Source organism: Crocodylus porosus, unplaced genomic scaffold, assembly GCF_001723895.1.
Source record: "Crocodylus porosus isolate Cpor-Errol unplaced genomic scaffold, CroPor_comp1, whole genome shotgun sequence".
Classification (NCBI taxonomy): Eukaryota; Metazoa; Chordata; order Crocodylia; family Crocodylidae; genus Crocodylus; species Crocodylus porosus.
The window spans coordinates 74,945,939-74,973,575 of NW_017728909.1; the positions used below are offsets into that span (position 1 = coordinate 74,945,939).

At 41.4% G+C, this 27,637-nt stretch overlaps 1 protein-coding gene across 5 annotated transcripts in view; it reads left to right on the top strand.

The window, feature by feature from the left end:
• Nucleotides 1-27,637, top strand: part of APC (APC, WNT signaling pathway regulator) — a 168,144-nt gene that overhangs the window by 74,229 nt on the left and 66,278 nt on the right. For 4 of the 5 annotated variants that reach the window (XM_019532478.1, XM_019532477.1, XM_019532476.1 and 1 more), the window contains exons 3-4: nt 13,868-13,952; nt 15,048-15,249. In XM_019532478.1, the coding sequence (XP_019388023.1) occupies nt 13,868-13,952; nt 15,048-15,249 (287 nt within the window). The remainder of the gene's footprint in view (nt 1-13,867; nt 13,953-15,047; nt 15,250-27,637) is intronic. The other variant, XM_019532480.1, reaches the window with a different exon arrangement.

Sequence of the window (27,637 nt, forward strand, 5' to 3'; positions counted from 1 at the left end):
CCACAGGAGCTCCCCCAGCTCCTAAGTGGCAAACAAAAGAATGACTTTTTTTTGTAAATGTTTAGGATTGGGAATCCAGAAAAAAGATGACAAAGCTGGTAGGGAAATACAGATTGCCCAAGCAAGGGACTAACAATAGAGGGATGGAGGTGAGGGGGGAACACAATTAGGTTACAGGAGATACAATGTTAGCCAACTAAGCCTGGGGATAGGGGGGAGGGGAAAGGGGAGGGAGGGGGTTCACAATCCTGAGAGAGAAAGGAGATGGATGCACACAAACCTGTTACAATGGTCTGCAATGGTGGAGGAAGTGATTCGAAGGAAGTGTCTCAGTCCATATAGAGTCTCATTGCAGGGGTCCTCTTTGGGTGGAGCACTTGGGCACTACCCAGAGCCAGGGCATAATGCCAGAGACGGTAATGTAAGAGGCAGAAAGTCCCTGTGCTCTGGGGGGAGGGAGACATTCAGACTGGACTGGTCTTTCCCTTTAGCTAACTACCCAACCAGATCGGAAGAGCGTCGTGTAGGGGAAGATAGTTCTGAAATTCTGTCAGTAGCAGTCTGTTCTGTAAAATGGAGGTTCATTGTTTAAAAGCCACCAATTCATAATTGAAATAAGGTTGTTATAGTTATGTGAACCAGAATTTTTTTTTACTCCTTTCCCGTGTACACACCTGTGTACAAGCAGAAAATGTATTTGAAAGCAAGTTGTTTGGGTTGCGCAGTCAAACATTCAGAAGTCAGGCTATGCCACTTGCATTGTTGCCAAGATAACCGTAGCTGTTCCCTTTTGTATGTGCATTGTGATAGGGCCTTTATCATACTACTACTTCCACATGATTCGTAAGTCAATCCCTGCATGTGATGGACACATGAGGGAACCAGTCGGATAGCTAGCATTTCCTTATCTATGAGTGTTTAAATTTGCAAGCTAATTAATTGTCTTTTTAACATAGGTTTTTATAATATAGCTTTTGTAGTAAGTCAGAAATTTTCTGTTAATGATTTTTCATGAGAGATGCAATTTCAGAAAAATAATAGAAGCTTTCTGCCAGAAATTTTTTAATTTTACAGCATTTTTTGGTTTCTGTCTAGACAATTGCAACTAAGCATTTTATTTCAGGTTAGTTCAGTATTCAGTTATCCTCCACCTTAAAGTATTAATGGCAGTTGGAACTCAGATCCACTCTCTGGTATTTTGGTTAAGGAGCCGTGACCCTGCATTTCCAGTGATGCATGGTAGTTTCTCACCAGCTGCAGGAGTGGTACTGTGCACTGTCTGGGAGCTTGGTAGGCTGCAGAAGTCACCCAGAGCCCAGCAGCACTTGGCCCCAGCAGCCCCAGCTCCCAGACAGTGTGTGGCACCCTGCTGCGTCGCACTGCACCTGCATCATGGAGCAGCTTCCATGCGGAAGCCAGGCAGTGGGGGGGGGAGGGTGATACCTGCTGCCCCGCACTGCCTAGTGCTGCACATGGGGCTCTGCCACGAGTGCCCAGAGGCTCCAATTGCCACACCTGCAGCCGGTGAGCGTGGGACTTTTTTTAAGTGCCAGGACTAGGCTGGGGCCAGGTGGGGGATGGGGCTGGGCAGGGCACCTATGGGGGCTTCTCCCATGGCTCCCCCCACCTAGAGAGAGACAGGCACAGCCAGAGGAGCTGTGGGAGAGCCTGCAGCCGCCTAGCTTTTCCTGCCTTTCCCTAGCTGAGCCAAATCTCCAAAATAGCATCGAAATACCACAGCAGATGCAGCTGAATCGAAACGGAGCCGTGATCCGAAACACTGAAATGAATCACTGTCCTCTGAAACGGCCAAATTCGAAATTGAAATGAGACATAGACGTTTTTCACAGCCCTACTGGGAATCATACAGCAGCTGTAGTGCATGGAGGCAAGTCAGGAAGAATGAAGGAAAGAGGCAGTTAAGTTCATCTGCTCTCATAAGGTTGTGTGGCATCTTACATAGATGCAGTTCAATGCCGAAGTATTTAGGGTCAGTTCAACACACCCAAGGATTTTGATTCAGGAATGTAGAAACGTTTTCTCTTGGTGGAAAATTTTGAAACAAGAAAATTGATTTTTCTGAATAAAAAGGTGTGGGAACTCTTCTTTCCATTAAAAACAAATTTGATCTTTGATTTTTCTTTTTGATTTGGGACAGGTATTGAAATATTTGAAATTCCCATGGCATAGAAATTCCAGTTTTCATTTAGCTATAGTCTACAGAGCAAATTACATTTGTATGTTAAAGTTCATTTGAATACAGAATATAAAGAAACTATAGTGAAGTTACTTTTATATATATTGTGGGAGTTCATGCAAAAGTAATGGATATATGTGTTGGATAAATCTACCTTTTTAGTTATGAATTTTTAACATTTCTTTGCTGTCTTGAAATAAACAAAATTGTTTATTAATTTTGACAGTAAAGTGTTCACAAGCAAACAACAAATCTGATTTCTATGGTAGACTAATCCAGACTCTAACCTTAATACTGGATACAGACTGTTGATTTACTGAAGCTGTACTTAATGTCATTGACATGACATTGATTTTTTTTCCCTGTGTCTTTACAAGTCAGCGTTCAAATTAATGAAGCACAGTTACAGTATAAGGCTGTCTCTTGTGCAATTCATTTGGATAAAATTGAGTGAACAGAGGCAACAGTGATTAATATCACTTGAATCTAAACACTAAGGCCATGTGTAGATGAAACGAGAGGTGTGTGTGCACAACACTTTAAAATGGGCTAAATGCTTTTGCACTGCTGTAATGGTATCAGTGTTTGCACGCCTCAATGACGTTCTGTGCATTAATACCAGTCGCTGTAGGAAATTCAGCGGCGTAATACCCCTTAAATGACTTGGGGTGCAGTAAACTAAAGCTCCTTTGAGGAGTTTTAGTTTGCTGCCCCTACAGCTGTGGAGCAAAGCACCAGGCTCTGCGCAGCTTTGCGGCTCTGTGGGAAGCCTGGCAGCAGCCTGGAAAAGCAGGCTTCACCCAAGAAAAGCAGCGAGCATGATCTCCCTTCCCCCCACCCTCCTGTCTTAGCTGCATGGGGGCCTGCTGATTCCCTCTGTGGCTGCAGTGCCCCCCAGGACCACCCGAGCCAGGTGCCTGGGGGGGGGGCACTGCTGCCACAGAGGAAGCACTGCATCCCACGGACCACTCCACCTACTGGCAGCTTGCCCTCCCCTCCGCACCAGAGAGGCAGGTAAGTTGGGGGGGGGTGTCGGGGGTGCACGACAGGGGGGTTTAATCAGCCGTAAATTGAAGTAGTGTTTTTTAAAACCCACCGCTTCAATTTGGGGCCCCTGTTTCGTCTACACAAGCCCTAAAGCAATAAAAGTTGTACACTTGTAAAACATTCTGAACTGCCTTTCCTTTTTGTGCAATTGGGAGAAGTTCAAGATAAAAGTATGATTTGTTGTTAATTAGAGACAATTTTGAAAACTCATGCTAACAAGTGTTAGTACATTAAAGTGTCTTTGTAGCAATTGTTTCCTAATATTGTTTGAAAGCCTGAATGAATCTTCTATTAAAAATAAGCTAGTTATGTGAAACTAAAAATCTTGGTTCACTATACTCATATTATATTTAAAAATATTACCATAGATCGAAATGCATGCGTCCGTTGCCTTTCCTCCCCCTCACACTGTGGGCTAATTGTAGTAATACCCCTACATTTTCCTGCAAAGAAAGGGTGTCTGAGAGTGTGGACAGACGTAACACTTAGACCATTGAAAATTAGATTTAAACCACACGCATCCAAGCGTGCTATCTAAGTTAGAATGGTTTAAATCTCCTGGAATGTTTGAAGAACATATCTTGATAATCAGGTAGTATTTTGAAATGGTCCTCTGTGAACTGCTTCACTGTTATATGCAGACACCAAGTTTTCTGTTACTAGTTTCTGGTTGATCCTCCAGACAAGCCACACTATACTGCTTCCTTCATGCCCCCCTTCACTCCCAAAGCTCCACCTGGCAACTGGCTGTTCTTAGATGCTGTCAAAGCTATACTGATTCAACATATATTGCCTCCACTTGACTTCAGTCCCTGGTGTCCCAGGCTGATTTGAAGGAAGGGAATAGGAATGGTGAGTTGGGAGAGATCCCTGGACCTGTGCTTCTGGATTCCTGAGGGACTGCCTGGACCCCTTCTTCTGCACCCTCAGGAGCACTGGGTTCTGTGTGGGGTGCCCAAGGACTCCACCACTTTTAAACAGTAGTTTCCACAAGCCACTTATCATTTCCATTCAGTTTGCGGCAATTATCCAGGCATCCCAAGCTGATTTGGGCTGGGGAGGTGGGTGGAGGGGGTACCCCTGCTTCCAGATTCCTGAGGGGCTCAGTTAGGTGGTTTTGGGACTATTCAAGGTCTCTTTGATTTCTAAACTGTTTTTTTTTTCCCCTCTCCGAAGCCTGGTGTTTTGCCAGAAATGGAATTAAAATGAGAAGCAGTTTGGGGAAAGTGCTGTTTAAAAGCAGTGGAGACCTTGGACACACCTTATAATACCCAGCTTCTCAGGAACCCAGAAGCATGAGTCCAGACATCCCTTATACCATCTGGCTACCCTTAGGGAAAATCTTAAGGCAGTTGTCTGAGCCAGAGACACTAGGAAGTCAGACTGTCTTCCATCTGCATCTTCCACCTCCCACCCTTAACCAACTGACTGTCTTCCTGCCCTCAAATCAACCTGGGATGCACCAAACCCTGGTACAATGCCAGGAATTGAAATAAATAGATGAGTGACTTGGAAAGTGCTCTTTAAATGCCACAGAAGCTTTGGAGCCTTTGTCCCCCAGGAACCCAAAAGCAGGGGTTATGGCAACTGTTCTCCCTACATGTACGCATGTATGCCCTTCTTTACCCTCCCCCCACATTCGGGTAGCATCACATAGATTTTGGAAGGTGACTGTTTTACTCAACCCTTGGCAGTATACATGCAGACACCTCTAAACTGGGAAAATTATGAACTGGTTCCCAGTCTGTGGCATTCTGTCTGCAGCCAGAGGCTCATCAAGGTAATATGCATGATTAAGAATCATTGGAGGGATTGAGCTGAGGTAGCATATGATGACTTCCACACTGGTTATGAGGAGATTACTTAAGAAAAGTAAAGCAAGCAGGGACTGTATTCATGAATCTTCCTTGATGGTGGAGATCAAGGGGAGAGGAAAATGTTATAAATCTAGTGCCTAGTGGAAGGAAGGTGATTTTTAATCCACTGTACAGCACTTTATGTAAGGGAAGGAATCTGATTGTTACCATTCCAGCATTTTGATTGATGACAAACTTAAAGGAAAATAACATCAGCTCAATTTATTATTATTAAGTTCTACTGTGTTAGTCAATGGGAGGAAATTTTCTTCAAAATAAACACGTTCTCAGAATCCATGATTTGATTTTTGGGTTTTTTTTAATTATATTTCTTATATGATCTTACAGTTGATGTAACTTGACATGTTTGCAAACCAGTTTTTCTTTTTTGGAATTGTGTAAATAGGATAATGTTCAAACTGTAGGGATCCTCAAAATATCTCTTCATACTAGGAAGGCAAAGCATATAGGATTAGATTATGAAATCCTATGTAGAATTGTTAACTGGAGGGGGAAAAAGTGGGAAGTAGTAGTGTTGTCTGAATTTTTGGTCTTTCTTGTGACATGAAATGGAATGAGATGGAGCAGCTGATGTTTATAGTTACTGACCTGATTTTAGATATTTAAACTGATCTGACAGTGGAGATGTACTAAAACGGAATAGAATTTGGTATTTTGCTGCAGAGTATGACAGAATGGTTACCTCAAAAAAAATATTGTTAACACTAAATGTTGCTCTCTAAAGAACTTCCTGAAGCCTTACTAATTTTCAGATAATAAACATTATTTTAATCTAATTAAAAGTTGAACTACCATTGTTTCATTGCAGACAATATAATAGTATATTGTATTAACGTGATATCATATTACTAGTGACTTGCCCATCAAGAATGATGGGGGTGGGGGCAGGGACAGAAAGTGGGGGAAGTTTGCCCGCACCCACCACCACACGCTCTGTATCTGGCCATGTGCCACCCCTTCCCCTGCTCCACATTCACCGCCATGCCACCCCCCCCACCACTCCAAGTCTGGTCCTGCCTCCCTTTCACCCCAGCCCCATGGCAGCTCCCCCCACTCCACATCTGGCCCTGCTCTGCATCCTCCCCTCTCATCATTCTTGATGTAGCACAGACTGGAGCCATGCTCCCTGGGAGCCATGCCCCCTAAAAGTGTTGGACAGACAGACAAATGCACAGACGCACAGATTAAGCCCTTATATGTGTATGTATATGTGTGTAAAAATAAAATTTTGAGACTAATATACAATCTCAACAAATACATACCAAGATGGTCTGAAGTTTAAAAAAATGTTTTCGTATCTGTTAGTGTTCAGTAAACATGACGGATGACTATACTTTTGTTTTTATATTTATATTTTGCAGCCCTTCTGTTTTAAATATTATTTGGAAGGAGAAGTAAGTGGGCTGTACATCAAATATCACTTCCTTCTTTGTATGCAGATGTTAAATGTTTTATGATATTGTCTACTTTTGTTTTTAAAAAATAGACAAATGCAAATAAATATGATTTTTTTTTTTTTATTGACAGGAGTGCTACATATGAAAATACTATGTTTTGGTTAGGTAGTAGTTCTGAAACATGCAAATTATTACTAGTTGTAATAATCTTGCATTTTACAGTTACTTAGATAAATGTCTCTTTTCATTCACTTTATTTGAAATGAAATGTTTCCATGTTTTAAAGGTTTAAATGCCTAAATGTTTTTATATTCAAGTGGTAAAAGCAAAAATGTCTCTAGAATAAACTCAGCAGAAATTCTCTGATATACCCAAACCTAAATTTCCATAAATCTAAAATTAGTAGTAGTTTTATCCTAGGTACCAATTACAAGCATGGAATAAAGCCAATAATGAAATGTGATACAGTATAAAATGGATGTCATATCAGTCAAAGTCAGGTACAGTGATAAATATTAGGAAGATCAGATATGAAAACTATGTCAGTGCAGAATTAGACTCTTAATTTTTTATGACTAGATGGTCAGAGCTGGCAGTCAGAATGGTTAACCTTCCCCTTGATTAGGCATCTCTTAAAGCCATGCCATATCTGAATATCTTTCTGGGATTGATAGCTGTGCTTACACCTCTCTTGTATCTTCAAAGAAAAACTATTTGAATTTAATTTATCCACTTAAAACCAGGGCTGTGGCTTGAGCTATGCTCAATTTTTCACCTAACAGAAAAATATCCCAGTATAGATAGAGTTTGTGGTTTATTCAGTTCAGATAATGGTTGTATGCTGTATTGGTAAAATAACTGATAAAATCTTCATTTCTGCTAGGAAGTTTGCTGGTGCAGATATACCTGTAAAAGTCTTTATGTAGAAGAAACTCTTCACTTAAATGGTCCAAAAGTTCTACACAACTTTTTTGCTAGTTCAGTAATTTAACTAGGAGTATCTGTGCCAGTTATTAATGCCTGTCTCAGCAGTGCTTTCAATTAAAACATTGTTCATATTTTACCACTTTCTAACGCTGAATAAATTTAAAGTTTCAGATATGTGAAAATATTCAGGAAAGAACATCTCACCAGTTAAAAGAAACAAAAATGTAAATTCCATAGACAGTTATGCTATAATAGACCTAGGTTCAATAGATAGCGCTGTTACTGAGAATAGGACAAAGAAAGGAGTCCTGTCCTTGCAATGATTTGACTTTCATAATTTAAAAACAATTTACTTAAACTGATGTAAAGTGTTTAGGCAGACTTCTGTTTTGGTGAGAGGCTTATTTTGATTTACCTTAATTCCTTAGTGATTTAAGGGTGAATCAGTATAAGTAACACTGGGACCAAAATAAGTGCATTTGTACTCAAACCTGCACAGACTGAACTAAAAGGTTTTAAAAATACAGTTACTTTAAGGCAGTGCATATTTGTATTTAGAACAGCCTGTATATTACGTAACAAAGATACCACTATTTAGTTTGAAGAATAGTAGTTTTAAATAAAAGTATCATTTCAAAACATTTAACCAAGTGCACATAAGTCAATGAGAATACTGTATAATTTTTTTTTTGTTGAATTGGCTCTTAGAGTTGTGAAAAATTCATTTACACCAACATGAGATGGAGGAGTGGAGAAAAACCAGAAAGGAAAGAAATAATATAAATGGAGTAAAAGAAAAAAATGAAGCAAATTTCTCTGAGGTTGCTGAGGAAGTTTATTGTATGGTTATGCTGATTTCTTGTAATAGAATTGTGGAGGCACATAGAAGTATAATAAATAGGGGTGCATCGCTAAAGATTTTTTTTTTTTTTTTACCAGTACCAATGGCTACTTCTTAGCCAGCCATATCAGCTGATAAAATCCGATTGCTATGTAGTCCTTCAGCTTGGAGAGCAGCATCTGGCTGTTAAGTCTTTTGGGGGGAAGGGGCCTGGTGGGGGGCAGATGGAGGCCCCCGCGGTGAGTGAGGGAGGGAATGGGGCTGGGGTGGGACACAGGATAGAGCTACAGGCAACTTGTCCAGGAGGTGTGGGGGGGGAGGGGATGGGAAAGAAGGGTCGGCTCCCTGCTGCAGTGCACACGCTGAGGGACGCATGAGCATATGCCCCCCAGATTTGTGCATAGGGTGAGGGCAGGCTGCCCACTTCAGGGCTGGGGGCTGTACTTGCCTCTTCCTGGGGGGATACTGGGTTGGGGCTGTACTCAGAGTGATGTGGCTGGGGGGGCAGCCACAGCCACCCCAAAATTCACTGTAGCTCCTCCTCCCAGTGCCACTACATGCTCTGCCCTGCCCTGCCCTAAGCACAGCCCTGGTCCAGTCCCCCACCAGAAAGAGGTCAGTGTAGACCTTGACCCCGAGCCCACAGTGGGCAGTCTGCCTGTGCCCTGCACACAGGTGAGGGGGGAACATGCTCCGCCATGCCTCCCTGGGGGTACACACAGCTCTACCCCCTGCCAGCCCCATCCCCTGCACCTCCAGGACAAGCTGCCCATGGCTCCATCCTGTGCCCCACCCCAGCCCAGCTGGACAGTACCTGTCCCCTGCCTTACTCCCTCCCTCACTGTGGGGGTCTTGATCTGCCTCTTTCCTCCCCCCAACTCCCCCTCCCCCCCAGACTTACTGGCAGGACCCTGCTCTCCAGTCTGCCAAACTGCATTCCTAACCACGTCTATGCTGCAGTTGCGCATGTGCACCGAGCATTTATTGGTGACATGATTGGCTACACCAGGCAAAAGAAAGTCAGTTGCCAATACTGTCACTTTTCCTTTTATCGGTGCTGATACAATATGGACTGATATATCTGTGCACCTCTAATGATGAATATAAAATGAACTATGCAACCCCCCCAAAATTGAGAATTACTAGAACAAACTTAAAAATAACTACCAACAAGAAATAAACAATTTCATAACTCTCATTCCCTGTTCTAGTTAGCCTTTTCATATTCTTAGATTGTTAGGGGCTGGAAGGGACCTTGTAGATCATCGGGTCCAGTCCCCTTGCACTAGGCAGGAAAAGACAACTGGGGTCAAGTGGCCCCAGTGAGGTGACTGTCCAGTCTTCTTTTGAAGATTTCCAGGGTAGATGACTGCACCACCACTGGAGGGAGTTTATTCCACAGTCTGAACACCCTGACTGTGTTGGAGTTTTTCCTGGCATTCCAGGAGTTCATATCCATTGCTCCTGGTCTTCCTCAGGGGTGCCCTGGTAAACAGCTGTTCACCAAGTTCTTGATGTACTCCCCTGATGTAGCAGTAAGCCGCTACCAAGTCCCCTCTCAGCCTTCCCTTCTGTAAGCTGAAGAGGCCCAAGTCCCTCAGCCTCTCCTCATATGGCTTGTCTTGCAAGTCCTTGACCACATGGGTGGCTCTTCTCTGAACCCTCTCAAGTTTTCCCACATCTTTGTTGAAGTGTGTTGCCCGGAACTGGATGCAGTTAGTCCAGCTGCGGTCTCACCAGTGTGGAGTACAGTGGGAGTATCACTTCCTTAGTTTTGCTTAAGATGCAACGGTTAATGCATGCCAGCGTGTTGTTTGTCTTGCCGGCCACAGCATTGCACTGCCAGCTCATGTTCGTGCAATGGTCGATCACTATCCCTAGATCCCTTTCGGCTGTTGTGCAAGTCAAATTGTCACCATTGAGCCTGTAGGTATGTTGGGGATAGTATGCCCCCGGATGGAGCACCTTACACTTCTTAGTGTTGAACTTTACCTGGTTCTGGTCCACCCAACTCTCCAGTCTATATCTGCAAACTATCTTCTGGCATGACCACACTCTCCCATACCTTGGTGTCATATGATTTCTATATTGTTCTCTAGGAGCTTTAAAATATTTTAAAATTAGTTTCAAAGACTTTTCATGGATCACTATCCTTTCTACATTAGAGTACTTAGTTTATCAGTATTATCCATTTATAAGTGTGGATCAGACTTTAAAGAAGGAACTCAGTCAAATGTCAGACCCTAGTTTGGGTCTGAAATTTATCATTTCACTCCCTTGTGCTCATGAATTGCTAGCATTTTTTCCTTTTTAAGTTGCTTTTTTATGGTCTCTGCTTTTCTTTTGGGTAGCTTTTTCTTTAATCATTATGTTAGCGTCAGATTTAATATCGAAGTTTTGAAGTTATAGTCAATTCTGTCCTCCTTTCCCACCATCCCCTTAATAAGCCAGTAATACAGGGGGGTAAAATATGGCCCGCGGGCTGGATTCAGCCTGCAAGGCCATTCTATCTAGCCTGCAGGGCCCCTAAAAAATTTTGAAAATTAATATTGATCTGTTCTTGGTTCCTGTTAAAAATGACAGAAGCCAGGGGCAGTAGGACCCAGGGGAAGCCTGGCGGGCTCCCACAACAGCAGGCCCCCCCCCCCCCGCCCCCCCCCCCAGCTCCACCTCTCCCGAGCTGCAAGCCCCAGTTTTCCAACTTTAGTTGGTCTGATAAAAGAGATCACATTTACCCAAAAAAATTTGTTCAACTTACAAATTTGTACCCTTCCTAGGCTCTTTTTATTTGTTGCATTGTCAGTGTTTAGTTTTCATTTGTATTATGACATTTCAGCTGCCTAATCTCACTTTTCTTACTTATTTTCTTCTTCTTCCTCTTGCCATCTCCTCCCCACATGTTTATCCTGCCTTTTTTCCCCTCTTTGCCTACTTTTTGCCTTACCATCGCAGTCCTGTCTTATCATTCCTAACTTACTAAGTTGTAATATATGTAATCAAATACCAAGAAGATGGCATAAACTTATTACCCTAACTTCTATCCTTGCTTTTTGTCTTCTTTTAATCTTCTGTCATTTTCTGTCTTAAGTGCTTCAGGACAAAGTGCGAGAATGCTATTGCAGCATAAATGATGGGTATGTTACCTGCATAGTGGCTAAGTACTAAGGAAATAACTGGTAGTTTGACACCTTAAGAAGAAAAAAAATTTTGTAATTTCTATCCCTGAAAGATTAAGATGCACAAGAAAATGTGGTAAATTATGTTTCATGGCATAGCAGGAGTTCAGGAATTTCCATACTGTAACCAGACCTAACTGGTTTGATACGCTGCTTTTTAGCAGTAGCTCTTATCTTGGTACTTGAAAAAGAGGTAGCATTGTGAGTACCACTCAACTGCATGCAGCTTCAATATACAGGAAGGGGATATTACTTCTGTTCAGTTTTAAGTTGTATTTCTTTTAAATGTGAGTACTGAGATGCATGTAATGTAGATAAGGACTGAGGGACTTCAACCCCCTTTCTTCAGATTAGCAGTATGGATACACAGTGTCTAACATAGCAGAATTACCATGCAGACAAGCTATGAAGAGGCTGCAGTAAGACTGAATCAGCACCACTAGCACAAAAATGCTGTCTTGAGCAGCCTGGGAAATGTGTGTGTGGGTGGGGTGTGGTCCCTGTATATGGACAATATGGTCTCACATAATTGAAGTGGACTACTACTCCATCAGTGGGGTGGCAGGTTATTGGTGTGGCTTTGGAACCTGAGGAATGAAGGCCATTACTGCTTCCCCACCCCCCTCCACTCCCTTTTCCTCTGCTCCAAATTTCAGTTCCTGGCAGCAAAAAGACCCTGAATTTGGCAATGTGCAAAGGGGTGAAGGGGGTGGTGGTGTTCACCTCCTTGGTTCTGGATCCAGATTGGTAAGGCCTGCAGGCTGTAATTTAACCATTTGGAGGCCATATGCAGCCTACAGCCATGGACTACAAGTAACTGTGCAACTGTTCTGTGACCCAGTTCCAAGATGAAATCAGAATGATTACCTCCCCAGTCCCTTGTGGAGGTTTCTCCATAGACTCCTTAAACTTTTGCTTTGCATTGGAAATAATTGTTTGGGCATAAGTAGGACTTCAGTATTGTTCCTTTAATGATAAGGAACACTTCTGTTGCTGGAAAACTGTTTTTGTTCATCATCCCTTACTAGAGCAAAATGCATCTATTGCATCATCTGACCAGGTTCCAAGAATTGTTGGCATTGATGGAAAGTGCCTTGGCAAATGTTTTCTTAAAACGGCAAAACAAAAAAGTGGAGATGATAGTTGTAATTATGGACTAGAACTCTAGGTTTCTACCTACAAATAAAAAGGATATGTGGTTCTTGGGATGGGAGTAGTCATTCATATATAGTACAAGGGCAGCTCTTCATCTATCCTGATGTGACTATTGCATTTTCTAAAGCCCATTTCTAAACCATAAAACAGGACAAATAATTTGCAATTCTTCTGGATTTCTGCCTTGTGGCCATGCTTTTGAATTTGAATTAGTTATAGATGGACCCTCCATTATGATTGAGATGTTTTTAGATTTAACCTGCTTCTGATTCTCTACCTGAATTTAGGCCTTTGAGCATTGGAGGCCTGAAGGCTTAGAGGACTCTTTTAATCCAATGATAAATGTTTATTGTGACTCTTATGGATCATATTTTCTCTTCACTTGCATAATTGATCAAGCATTGCTTTCATGGAGGAGAGGAGGATAGAGAGAAAAAAGAGGTTTGGTTTAAATCTTAGACTTCATGAAGGACTCTTAAATACTTTTCTTATAAGCCAGATAGTAGTACACTATGACCTTTAATATGAAGACGCTCTATACAAAAAGTTTTGGAGACTGAGAACCAAGACTTCTGTTGAAATCATGACTTCGGTAGGTTTTAGCATCTCTGAAAATTAGGATACTTTTCATTACACACCTAAGTGCTTGTTTTTACAAGACTGTATGTGTGCAGATTAGAAAACTTGGCAGATTTCTCTCTGTGTATATTTCTCCAGCTGTAAAATAAAGGTAATATAGGTTCATCGTGTGAAGCACCCAGATACTTGAGACTTGGACAGGTGAACTGCACTTTAAAATTTTAGAGTGTTACCGTAGATCCACTGTAGCCATTTTGTGGATCACTTCTAAGTGGAAGCTAAACTGCTATTATGTTATATCTCTTTGATTCAGGTTTAAAGTTATAGCAGCTTAGTTGTACAAAACTGATGTAGGAGCAGCCAGATAATTATATTAGATGAACTGGTACACATGAGAAAGGTAAATCATTTTCCCTCCCTTTTTAAAAACAGTCTCGTGTTAATTGTATTTTAAGAGGTAATGCATTATTTTCAGAGAATAAATTCTTGTCTGGAATCATGTTAGAAGACTTGAATAGAGCATTGATCAGATAAAATATTGCAGTGGACCTGTGCCAATATCGCAACAACTTTTATAATAATACAGTCATTTATTTGGAGACTGGAAGGGATGTTTGCCTGTAGTTTGTTATGGTATGGATTTCTTAAATGTACTGCACTCCTTCCTACAGGAGGTGCTGAAACAGCTACAGGGAAGCATTGAAGATGAGGCAATGGCTTCTTCTGGACAAATTGATTTACTGGAACGACTTAAAGGTAAATTTAGGAAAAAGATACTCTTATCAGACTTATTTGCTTGCTAATTTTAGTTGCTTAGGGATGACATCTTCAAAAGTGCTAAGTCCCATTAACTTTGGCATCTAAGAAATTCTAGCTGACTTTCAATGACACTGGATTCCTACCTACCTGAGGACAGAGACTGTGTAACAATTGTATTGCCATCAGAGGATGCCAGTATAAGCTGTTAGGGTGCAACTGCCCTGTTTCATTCAGGGTCAAAATTAGGGCAGTTAGCTCATTTGTATTGCTAAAGAATTATGCAAAACTAACAAGTAGACCACCATAGCTCATGAATAGGGACCTACCCACATTGAAATTGTACAGATTTCATGGAAATCGTGAAATTGGGCAATCTCTGCAAAATTTATAGGGGAAAAAATACTGAAAATAAAATAAAGGCTCCCCAGTGGGAGCCAGCAGTCCTCAAGGCCTGCAACCCTCCAAGGGGGAGGAGGGCTGCCTGCAATGAAGGCAAATAGGCAAGATAGCTGCCACCCCTGTCCCTAGCCTATCATACAGTGCCATCCTTCTCCAGTCATTGGTGAGGTGCAGGGCTTCATGATGGACAGCCCTCTCTGCCAGTCAGCAGCAGGGGAGCCCATGAGGGCTCCTTGGCAAATCAGAGACATGGGAGAGCCCCAGCCATGATAAGCCCTCAAAAATGGCAGCCAGGCCCACAATCTGTCTGCGAAATTGGCCAGCTGCCTCTTTGAGTTGGGTAGACCCTACCAATAAGTATTGCCAAGCAGCAACTCCTCCTCCTCTTTTAAAACAGTTGAAAGGTGTTTGTCCATACCCTTATGGTCATTGTTTAAAATGGGACTTCATTTCCTGATTCACTGAAATGATTTTGAAAATTTTATTTCAGATCTTTATGCAAAAGTCTTCTGATATGAAACCTATATTTTGTTAAATGTTTAGAAAACATATTCTAATACGCTTAGATTAATAACATTATTCCCAACAGTACTATTGAAGCTATAAAACGTAAAATTGAAGTATAAATAATCTTTTGATATGCTGCTGTTGAATCTCTGCTCTATAAATCTTTGCTTTGTGTTTTTTCTTCAGAACTGAACTTGGACAGTAGTAACTTCCCTGGAGTAAAGCTAAGGCCAAAGATGTCCATGCGTTCTTTTGGAAGCCGGGAAGGGTCTGTTTCAAGCCGTTCAGGAGAGTGCAGTCCTGTTCCTATGGGGTCATTTCCAAGAAGAGGCTTTATGAATGGAAGCAGAGAGAGCACTGGTTATTTAGAAGAGCTAGAGAAAGAGAGGTAAACTTTCTTTTCTATGTATGTATTAAGCATCAACTTTTAAATTTGAAAATGCTATTTTTCTGACATATGCCATGACTTGTATTTGTTTTGGATAGTAATATGCTCTATGTTTAGGGGTCTACTCAATTTGTGATTTCACAGATTTTGCAGAAACCGTAAAATCTGGGATTATGAAATCCATAAAATCCATGAAATCAATTAAAAAAAAATAAGGAAGACAAAATGTTAACTTCCCAGTGGGAGCTAGCAGTCCTCACTGCTGTGGCCTGGCCTTGCAGCCCCCCTCAAGAGAGAAGGTGCTGGCTGGCACGGCCCACATAGGCCAACAGACAAGATGGTGGCTGCCCCCTCATTCCTCCTTCCCCCTCTCATTTAGGGAAACCAGGAATCTATAATAAATTTAAATTCAGAAAGAAGTTTCATGTTCTGTTATTTCAAATCCTTTTCCATATATGTTCTACTGTTAATGAGCACTTGCCCCAAGCACTTGAGCTTAGATTCTTCTGCCCAGGAGTGTCTATGAAGGCGGTCTGTGTATGCACTATAATTACCTTTGCACCTTCTATCCCAGAGTCTAAAGGGTGTGGAAACCCTAACCTTCTGACTACCACTACTTTTTAGGTGGAACTTTGGGATGGTGTGAGATGTACAATATGTTTTCAGTGTTTTTGAATGCATGCAGTTATAACTTTGTTATGATCTTTCTAGTTTAACTGCATTAAATGTTAAAATAATATTGTATGCCTCAGTTTTCCTGACTGGCTTGTACACTGGGAAAGGAGGGGTTATTTGTGTTGAGAACCAGAACAGTGGAGACTGGAAGTGCTATATTAGTGGGTACAGGGGTATGGGTTCTATCTGTGTTGGCCTTAGGCAGGGGTGATCAACCTGCAGCTCCACATGTGGCTCTTCAGAAGTTAATATCTCCTTGAATCTTTGCACAAAGTCTCCTTGAATCTTTGCACAAACACACGGTGACCAGCTTCGTGGTCACCATGTGCTTGTGCAAAGATTCAAGGAGATGCATATTAACTTCTGAAGAGCCACAGGTTGGCCATCCCTGGTCTGAGAACATAGGCAAACAAGGTTCTTTGGGTAAATCTGATATATTTTATTAGACCAACACATAGTTGGAAAAAATCATCTTTGCAAGCTTTTGGGTATATGAAGGGTATTTATACCCGAAAGCTTGCAAAGAAGAATGTTTCCAACTATTTGAGTTGGTCTAATAAAAGATACTAGCGAGTGGTAATTTTCTTGGGATATTCAAGACAAGCAAGGGGTTTGGGGCTTTCTGTTTGCTTGTTTGTTTGGGTTTTTTGGTTTGGGGTTTTTTTGGTGCTAATAGCATCAATCAACAAAGGTCTAATTCACCCTGTTTCTGGTGCCGGGGAGGCATTGAGAGATGGTCCTAAAAAGGGAAAACCCCAAAGATAAGGGAGAGAAGAGAGAGGCAGAAGGAGAGCAGACTGGCTTCAATAAGAACAATAGGGGCTGTTTTTCGTGACATAAACTGCTTGGGCATCAGGGCAGAAGGACTGTTGTTATATTGCCGTGGACCAATAAAGGTTGTTTTGTTTTAAGAGCTGACTTTGCTCCATGTGACTCTGTGTGTACTCTGTCCCTTTGAAGAGGTAATTTCTCTCCAGGAGCTGAACCAGAAAGCAGCTCTCAGAGGGAAAACTGTGAATAACCAGGGGGGTTAGGGACTGGAAGGCTGCGTCTTGGAGTCCCAGAAGCTCATCCTCTCTAAAAGCTGTCTGGGCTGACGTCAGAGACTAATCCAAAAGACTGTATAAGGCTGAGAATCCCAAGTAAATTGGAGATTTTATGATAGTAATTACCTCAGAAAGTGGGAGTTAGAATTAGGTGTTTAGTGATTCATTTCTCTTTAAAAAGAAAAAAAAACATGTTATATTTCTTGGAGACGCATCACCTGGTTACAGGTCTAGGTCTTAGAATGAAAGTGAAGTCTTCTGAATTTAAGAATCATTTTATGAGGCAGCAGTACCCCCTCAAGTATGGTCACACCAACTAATTATACTTCAGCAAAGGGTATATGCCAGAGATGAGCCAGTGGAAGTCACTTTTTAAGAGAACTGTGGAAGTTTAGCATGAAATTGCTTTTATGGGTGTGGTCTGTATGCCCTTCTTCAAATCCTGAAGGAATGGCTGGAACTGAAATACCTGACCAGGTGTCTCTGAAGAATGCTGCAGTCAGCTCTTTAGTTCACACCACTGAAACTGCTTGTCTCCAAGTGATCTTCCTTAGCATTGGTGACATGTAGTGGGTGCACGTGCACCCCCTGAGAAAAGCACCACCATTTCCAGCAGTGCCTGTAACCGGTCACTGCGGCAGCATCTGCGGGTGATCTTCACTGGCTGTTGCCAACTCTGCCAGCGACTGCCTGCAGGAGCACCCTGCTGCCACACTTCTGCTGCCACCACCCACCAGAGCTCGCCGTGTCCCTCCAGTGTCCAGGCGCATGTGTTGTTCATGCTTCTTAGCGTGCAGTAAAATTTCTTAGGATGAGAGAAAAGAACTCCACTACTCTAAGGAGCAGATTTCAAGGTCCCTTTCATTGGATCCTGGCACTGGAGAAAAGAAATTAAACTCAGGAAAGGCCCTGCTGCCATCTGCTTCAGCACCAGTCACAGTGCCCTAACGTTGACTCCTTTGGGAGTGAGGTAGCTAGCCATATTGGTCTGAAGTTAGTCAGAAGGCTGGGAAGGCCAGGTAGATATGCAGTTCTATAGACAAACTAAAAAAGAGATATAAAGAGAGGGAGGGTACACAAGCTTTTTTGAACCCAAGTGACTTCACTGACCCAAGATTGCTGGTCTCAGGGGAAAACAAACAAATGAAAAAGTAAAAACTATTTTGAATGGGGAAGTGCAGAGCAAGAAATTATCCACAAACTGTGTTAGGTGTGGTTTAAACCAGTGGTGCTCAAGGTTTTCAGTCAGTGGGCTGGATGGGGAGTGCCTAGTCCCTCTCTGGCCAGATCCAATTGGGCATCCAGGGTATGTGCTGCAAGACTGAATCCAGGTACATGGGGGAGGGGGTGCAGCCTGGCCCAATCCAGGCAGGCAGAGGGGGATTGATAGGATGGCCAGGTAGGGGGAAAAGGGATGGCCCAGTCCCTAGCGGGGAAGAGGGGGTGTGATCCAGCTTCATGGCCCTATGGTTCAGCCCCACAGGGGGAAGGGGGTGCAGCCTGGCCCCAACCTGGCCATGCCAAGGGAGGAGGGTATTACTCTGCCTTGATCTTGTCATGTGGCGGAAGGATAATGACCCAGCTCTGACCTGCTGCTTGGGGCTTGGGATTGTGACAATGGGGAATGGTATCAGTATTAACTGCCACTGCTCCTGGCCCCATCCACTATATTTCCTGACTATTGGGGAGCTCTGCAGGCCAGATGCTAAGGTTCTGAGGGACTGCATTTGGCCTGCAGGCCAGAGACTGAGCACCCTATATTTAAACAGGCTTAAAATAAAATAAATGAATCTTATTTAGTTTATAAAGGTGCATATCTGGATATAATAGCACATATTTTAATAAACCTAAGTTCATTTCATCAGGTGCTGTGAAAGAACAGGATAAAGCACAGTAAAAAATGTAGTGAGTGATTAGAATACAAGAGGGCTGAAAGGAGAAGAGGGGAAATGCTGTGAGGCATACAAGCAAAGAACCAGTAAGAACAAAGGGATCACAAAAGACAATCCAAATAATGAGATTAAGAATCTGTAGTACCTGTTTAAACCATGTTTAACACATCCACATTTTGTAGATAATTTCTTGTTCTGCAGTTTTCCATTCAAACTGGTTTTTATTGGTTTTTTTTTTTGTTTTTTTGCCTGAAAACAGCTGTGGATCTGTGAATCCTGAGGTCAGTGAGATCACTTGGGTTCATTTTACAAAAACGTGCTCTCACTCTCTCTATAAATAGATAGATAGATATCTTATTTGGTCTATAACGGTGCATATCTATCCTATCTTCTCCTTTGGAAACATCATTTATTACATGGTAATAATTCTTCAGCACTGAGATGACCGTTGATGATGGCTTCAGCACTGACTATTCTAGCACTGATCCTTTTCTAGTCATGTGGTACCAGTATTCAGTAGGAGGAGCCTTTACAACTTTGACATACCCACAGTCTCAGTGATACTGGCATCACCGCTGTTTCTGTTGCTTAGACTTCCTTCTAAGATAATGATCATCATTTCATTTTCACTATCAAAGGCTGTTGTTAAACTAAATAGATGGTATATTAAGAGATGGTTTTGTACCCTAACCAACACTGTAGTAAAAGTGATGTTCTTTCTCCTACTCCACTTCAGACACAAGGAAGGTGGTATTACTTCTCTACCTGGAATTTCTTTTGTTCTTGTGCATCAGAAAAGGATTCTAGGGACAGTTACTAATGTCAAAGGCCCTAGGACCCGAAGACATGATTTTTGCCTGGAGTCTGAGCTTTCTGTCTTCCTGCACCACTACTGCATCAGTACTGGTTTTAAGCACCATGAGAGTGACACTGTGGCAAAACACCAGCTTCTGCTGTCCAGTGTAAGGCTGCTGACCTCTGCTCTTAGCAATGGGAGAGATATGCAGGCACCACACGTCAGGTCCACAAGCAGGAGTAGGTCTGATATAGTGGGGTTGCAGACTGACCACTACATACCAGTGTATATATTACAACCATTTTTGTTTGAGGCTGAATGAAGGTACCCCAGTATATAGTATAATATAGTCACTGCGGTGTAAGTTTTATTTCCTTCCTTTTAACCGGAAGCATAATATTTATTGACACATTTGTCCAGATAGGATGTTTAAAAATGAGATACTCACTGATCTCTGAAACTGATTTGGGAAAGCTTTCAGTAGAGTCTAGGTCAGGAGTGGGCAATTATTTGGGCCTATGGGTCACACAGGAAGTTTTGGTGAGCTACTGTGGGACAGCTCAGGCCAGAGCTGTGATCCACTGCCTGCACGCCCCTACTGTGGGTGCTGGTTCTGTGGGCAGGGGCATGTGAAAAGCAGATTACAGCTGTGCTCCGGGCCCCAGCCCCGCACTGTCACTGCCCAGTTAACCTGGGGTCTCCATGGAGATTAGCCAGGGCCCAGATGAGTAGGGTGCACAGCCAGGTGGATGGAATGGTGCCATGCGCAGGCAGGGAGCTGGGTCTAGGATCCTCGGATGGTGACAGCATGGTGCTAGGGCCCAGGGCAGAGTTGCAGTTCACTCCCTGCATGCCTCTGCCCATGGAACCTGTGACTGTTGCAGGGCTATGTGGGCAGTGGATAATGGCTCTACACCAGCCCTGTGCTGTCACCACCCTGCAGTCTTGCCTCATGATTCCAGCCTTGCCCACCTGTCCTGCTTTCAAATACCATTCCCAACCTGCCCATGGCCCCATTCCATCTGCCCAGCCATGTGCCCTACCTGCACAGGTCCTGCCATCGGGACTTCAGGGAAATGAAGAGCCACCATCAAGACTGTAGGGAAGCGAGTCTGGCTGCCATGCCGCCCCAGCCCCACTGCGTGCCTGGGGGCAGCAGGACCAGCCTCGTGTGCCAGGGCCTGGGCTTCCCCCTGCACCACGGCTGGGTGGGACCGAGGGATCTGCTGAAGACCAGACAAAATCCTTCAGTAAGTCAAATCTGGCATGTGAGCCATATTTTGCTTACCCATGGTCTAGGTACTGCAAGAATGAACTCACTGAGATGCTGTAAGGAATGTTAACTCAAAAACCGCTCCTGTGACTATTGGCTGTTCTTTTGTAGCTAGCTAGCATGAAAGGGAGAAATTTGGCAACACTTTTTGCTGATAAAAATATAGAAAAGTAGTGGACCAAAATCTGCTTTCACTTACACTTGCAACCTCACTGAAATTGCTTATGTGACACAAAGAACAGAATATGGTCTGGTATCTTATATGTGCAAATATAACAAATCTTGTGTTACAAAAATAGAATGATAATGTATTATTAAGACATTCTTTGATCAGTAACTCTTCCACCTCACCTTAAATTCTTTTAACTTTACCAATTTGTACATGGTTGCAAAAAAGGAGATTTACTTCTGACTGAGTGAGCAGGTGTTCTTTTTAATGTCTGATAAAAATGTCACTAATCAGATGCATTTGTGCAATCAACTGCTACAACTCTTTCTCAAAGTATATAATACTGCCTAGCTACTTTAGCCTGAGGAATGAGACACTTAAGGCCACTCTTAAACTCAGGTCTCTTGTTCTGAAGCAATGATGCCAAACTACTAAGCCAAAAATAAAGCACTTTTCAGGAACAGAAATGACATTACTAAATTAGAGTTCCCCCCAGGGAAAATCCATTATGCAGCTTGTGGAACCCCAGTGCTTCTTCCATTCTCTTCTTTGCTTTCAGAGTCCCTCTGCCCTTCACCTGTCAAAGTAGATTGCACCACACAATGTCTTACTCCCTAAACTAACTAGTCTGCATTTTCCAGGAAAAAAGAAAAATAGCTTGTTCCTTTCTATATCCTGTGAATGAATTTTGATTGCTTGGTGGGTTTTTTAGGTCAATTTTGAAAATCTTTTGGAGGTTTCTACAAAAAAAAATCATGAATAAGTCTAGCGTTGTGTTCTTTTATGTTTAACCTTTTTGGGTTGAAAATGGAAATTTAGCATGAAATAATTTGTTAAATTATATATGAGGATTATCTGATGCCTCACTTTTCCATCATTTAAAATTTGGTAGTTCTGCTGCTGCTACCGCTATCTCTGTGTTCTCAGGTCAGGGCTTATCTAAGAGAAAATGTTATCAAAGTTCTATCAGGAACATGTGGATTTTCCTTAGCTAATTTTTTGTACAACGATCAGAAGTAGCTTGACAGAGCCCTGTGCATGGTATACTGATTTTAGCTGGCTTAAACATTTACCCCTCTTGCAAAATTGACTTGGAAAGGTGTAAGTGCAGAATGTTTAAGAAAAGGAAGGGTGTGGGGTTTTTTCTTTTTTGGTTTTGTTTTGGTTTTTTGCTAATAGCTTTTTGGGCCAACTGAATGGTTGGCAAAATTAGCCCAATAATTTTTTTTTTACTAGGAAAAAAAATGTGTGCATATTACCTGGACCATTATGGTCACAACAATACTCCAGCCTTAAATGATTTGGCAGTCTGCAACTTGGAGGATCTGTCACAACTTGGAGGAGCTGTCACATAGATCAACCTTGTCCCAGCTCATGCCACTGCACATCTACAGTTCTAGTAATCTAACTCACCTGCTTACCTGGGCTGATTCAATGCATTGCTTCTCAGGGACATTAAGACCTGGGTTAGCATTTTTCTCTCCTTTGAATTTTAAGTAAAAACTGTGTCTGCTTCAAAAGTAACCTGACTCTTAAAGGAATAGACAGTTACTTGTCCACTGTTATCAAAGTCCAAATTCAGGTCCAGAGCAAGGAGACCTTTCCAGCCAGATCCAAGAGTTGTAGGCTGGAAATATGAGGCTCTATCAGTGCTAACAAAGTATTTTAGACATTAGAGATGAGGATGATCTCTCAGTTTTTCTACACTTTTTTGGAACTGTAGAAATACTCCTGTAAGTTGCTGTATTTTATCATTTCATCGTATCTTCAGGGAACCACATAGAATTAAACTCTGACAAAAGCTGACTTTGTTTATTCCCCTTGGATCCCAGGAAATGCAGGAGAACTGACTGTAACTCTTAACAAGCTACTAGTTCAATGCTTCCAATTCGCTAGAAATTTCAGGACTCGTTTCTCCATGTTTTCTGGACACCAGTTCTGGCCTTTGATCCTATTTATCTAAATCTCTCTGGACAAGAAATTAAAGATGGAAACCAGCTAGAACTTAATTGCAACAGTGTAGCCTGGAGAGTTTCTAGCATTTCCCAGTTTTAGAGCTGCATATTTCTGTATTCCAACATGATAAATTATTGCATTTAGCAATAGAAAACATGTTAAACAGCTAGTTGTATCTTTACATCTCCAGGGTACTTAAAACAGCAGTTTTCCTCTTCAACTCTAGTTATAAAACTAGGCACTCCTCAGGTTTTGGAACAGTAGTAGTCTTTCCTTGAGAACTATATAAAACAAAACAGAAAAAAATGTCCTGGCCCCATCTCAGCTGTGGTACATTTGAGAACTTTTTACTACAGGTAAGGTCTCTGTGATCCTATGATAGGATCACATATCAAAAATCTAGAGAATACAATAAGTATTATCTTAGCAGTTTCTATATTCAGAGAGAGAAAAACACTTAGTACAATGATCTCACCCAATCCCAGATGTTACTTTGCTTCACAGAAAAGCAAAGCACTCACTGTCTGAAGCAAAGGGTGCGTCGTTGGCTGGGATGATCCAGACAGGTGTTGAAAGCTGGATTCATGATAAAAATGATGACGACGACGATGACACCCTTAACTTTCTTGCTTCCTCCTTTTATGTTTTTCTTTAACTTGACTCCTTTGATGACTCTTTGCTTTTGGATTGGTCTCTCTGCAGTCAGCATATTGTCCATATTTTAGCCTGTCAGCATATTCCTTTGTTCAACAGACCCATTACGAGCGCACCTCTTAATTTGGTCTTTTTCCGGTGTCTGTCTTCAAGCATTGTTCATTGGTCTCCTTTATCATCCTTCATTAACATATCCAATCATTTCATCCCTCTGATTCAGCTGATTAGTGCCAAGTTCAGTTAATTTGAGCTAGTAATAAAACTATTGCTATGTTGTGTTAGAAAAACTTCTCCCAGCGATAGAGAAAGGGAAGAAATACCATGCAAGCAAACTCAAGGCCATAAGCCTTGAGCTTGCAGGAAACAAGGCCAGCTGATTTTGCAAACACCAGCAAAATAAAAAGTTCAGATAACACTGAGGCTATACAGAACTTTAGGCTGAATATAAAAGAAAATTTTAAACAATACTATAATTCACCACTCTATAAACAGGTGCAACCTTAAAGCATAAAATATGACAAGGTACCCTAATATCACCACTACTTGGTGTTCACCAGATGTTGGTAGAAAAGTGTGGGGAGAAACGTGTCTCAGTAGCCATGAACCAGAGTGGAAAACAAATCACAACAATCACCTAGAGCTTAAGGTGACTTACAGACTTTATAGTTATTTTAAAATAGAGATTTTTTTTCTTCGTCCTCTTCTACAGGCTGAGAGCCTTGAAGTTGTAGTCTGTATCCTTTGAGAGGAAAGTGGGAAGAAGCAGATTCTTAGCCAAGAAATTGGAAGAGTTGGTTCACATAATGTAACTTGCATATTTTAAATATGTGTGTATGGATATAATGTTAAATATGCATTAAAATAAGAAAGTAAGAGACAGAATATCTCAGGAGATATATGGGGATACATAGCCTTTCCCCTCTAGTTCATTGGTTCCAGTCCAGCTAAGATTACTCATGACTGAACGTTATTTCTGCCTGATGGCTGCTCTGACATACATGAAATGAACTAGTGTTCTCAGTCCAGTTTCTGACAGACGCATCATACCAGTTACAGTCACAGTTGGAACTAAATGACACCCTGTTGACAGTTTCAGTAGACAGTGCAAGGATTGAATGAGCATGCATTCTTGGAGGTGGTCTTTCCAGAACAGTGTTGAGGCAAACTACCATGGTGGTGTGTGGCTTAACGCTGTACCAGTTTTATGAATAAATAGACACCCCGTCTCCAGGGCTGTTTAATCTGGCACGTTTCACAAGCATCAAATTATTAACAACACAAGAGATGGAGGCTTGAAAGTGAATAGCACATTCTGAAGACTCAAAATGGCTGGATAAATTATAGATGAAAAAGAGGGGTTTTTTCTTTTGTTTTCTACTCTCATATCTTTGTACCTCCTCTGTTTAAATCAGTCTGGCACATTTTTTATGTTTCACAAGACTATTTTCTTCCAATTCCTTTGAGTTTAAGATCAATGCAGTTTTTATAGTAGTATACTACTAGTGCAGTAATATTTCTTCAGACATGTTTCTGTTATTTTTATATCACTGAGGTCAATAAAATATTTGTAAGAATTTTACTTCAGAGGCTCAAAGTTAATTTAATTTAATTCAGTAGAAGCATTTCTAGGGATTAGTATTTTGTGATTTCCAGTATATCAAAGTTGGGATGATGGAGAGCAGCACAAATAGTATAGGGAGAAACTATAAAATCAGCTGTGTAGATTATATTCTTTCAGATATGATGTCCACATAGCAAGAATTCTGGTTTTGTCACATTAATTATTAAAAATTTCAACTGTATCACTTAATTCAATACAAAGTATAATAATAAATTTTAGAATCCTTTTTGGTAATAAAGAGGGCATCCGTGCTATGATAGAACATTTGTTAAAATTTGAAACTAATGTAATGGTAGCACATTGACTTGCAGATTAAGTCTCTGGATTTGGCTGTAATTGGACTCTTTAGGCAGAGGCTGTGCATGTTGGGCACCTATACACAAGGAGCGAGACTGTTCTGACGCACTGTAATTGCAGCACATCTGAGCAGACTCAATGAATCGAGTCTGTTGGAGTGTGGTAATTACTCGTGTAATTATTCATGACTCAATCAAGTCTGGTGGAGCGTGGTAATTACTGTGCTCCAACAGACTCCTGTGTCTTGTGTATCAGCGTCCCTGTGCTTAAAGATGGCGGCAGAGGCACTTTAACTAAAGCTCATATGACAAACTTTAGTTAAAGCATGCCCGTAGCCATTTTTAAGCACAGGGGCGCTGATGCACAAGATGCCTCAGCTCTCAGAGCCACTATAATTGATGTGCCTCCCCCACCCCCACTCCCGGAGCACACGTGTAAGTGCCCATAGAGACTTGATTTGAGCTTGCAGTTCTTCTAGATCTTTCATGGCATTACATATTTGTATCCTCACAGACTGCTATTTCATTTCCAAATTGGAGAGAGGGTAATGCAGTCATTTTATCATTTTAGAGAGAGGACAGAGAATGAGTGAGCAGAAGTGTTATAAATGTCTGAAATACCGTTACCTCTATTTTATAATTTTCCATATTTTTCCATATTATTTTGTATTTCCATATTTTATAGTTTTCCTTTCTGTGTAATACTGTAGTGCCTAAGAGCTGTTGTCATAGAACAAGATTCCATTTTATTTAGGCACCACTCAGACGAAACAAAACCAATGTCCCTACTCTTAAAGACTTTACAATTGAAACATATAGTACATGGAAAGAAATGGAAGAAAAACAGAGAGACAGCATTGACTATACCAGTCAAGCTGTAACCTCAGCATACAGGCATCCTAACCATTGTAAGTATCATAGCAAAGAATAGTTTTAAGGAGGGATTATGAGGAAATCAACAATATGACTTTATAGATGTTAAGGGGGACTTCCTTTTAAAGGTCAGGGCATCATAACTGGGGTTTTAAGATTTTTTGGGCAAGACTTTCAGTAATTTTTTTGTACACCAAAATGCTTTAAAATGTTGGGTAGATGCTATAAGTCATTTAAGTTGATTGTTTTTTAATGATCAGTATGTAATATTTTTTATGTCTGCATTCTAGCATGACAGTGATCCATTCTGTAGGATTTAACAGGATCCAACCATTATGTACATATGTGTGGGGGGGGGTATCTTTTTTAACGCTCACTTATTTTTGTGGTGCAATAGCAGTCCTTTTTTTCCCTCCAACATTAGTTTTATTAATTTCTTTTCCTTGGAGAAGAAATATCTTCAAGAATTTGCAGAACTCTTCAGTTTTTCATCATGTGCATTTTTGCCACACATTCTTTGATGTCTACAGGCAGAACCAGCTAATTCTTTTGTTTGCAGGGCCTGATATGTCTACAGTTAGTAGATAACAATGCTGTGCATCCTGCATCTGGGAAAACGTTTACAAATTATATGTATTAGAATTAATTATACCTCTGTAAATTTCAGTTCACAACTGTTAACTCTGTTTCTTACCACAGCACTAAATAGTCACTGTCTGATGCCTTTTCCTTATAATATAAATAACCATAAACTCATTCAGTGTAAATCCTTACTAAACATGTCTTACTTCTCTTTATGCTATACTAACAGTTCTGTTTCAACAAAACTGTAACTACACCAATATGAAATGAACAGAGACCTCATCAGGTCCATGATTAAATATATTCACCAACCTCAGATTAATTTAGTGTTTTAGTCTCTTGGGTCTAAATTGAAAGTGAACCACCAGGCAAATGAGTTTAGTACAGTAGTGTTATTCTCATTAATTTGTTTTAAGAATAATGTAACTGCCACTAAGATTATAGTTTGTTCTTGGGATAACTTTTCATAGATTTCATAGATATTAGGGCTGGAAGGGACCTCGGAAGTTCATTGAGTCCAGCCCTCCGCCCAAAGGGCAGGAAGTCAGCTGGGGT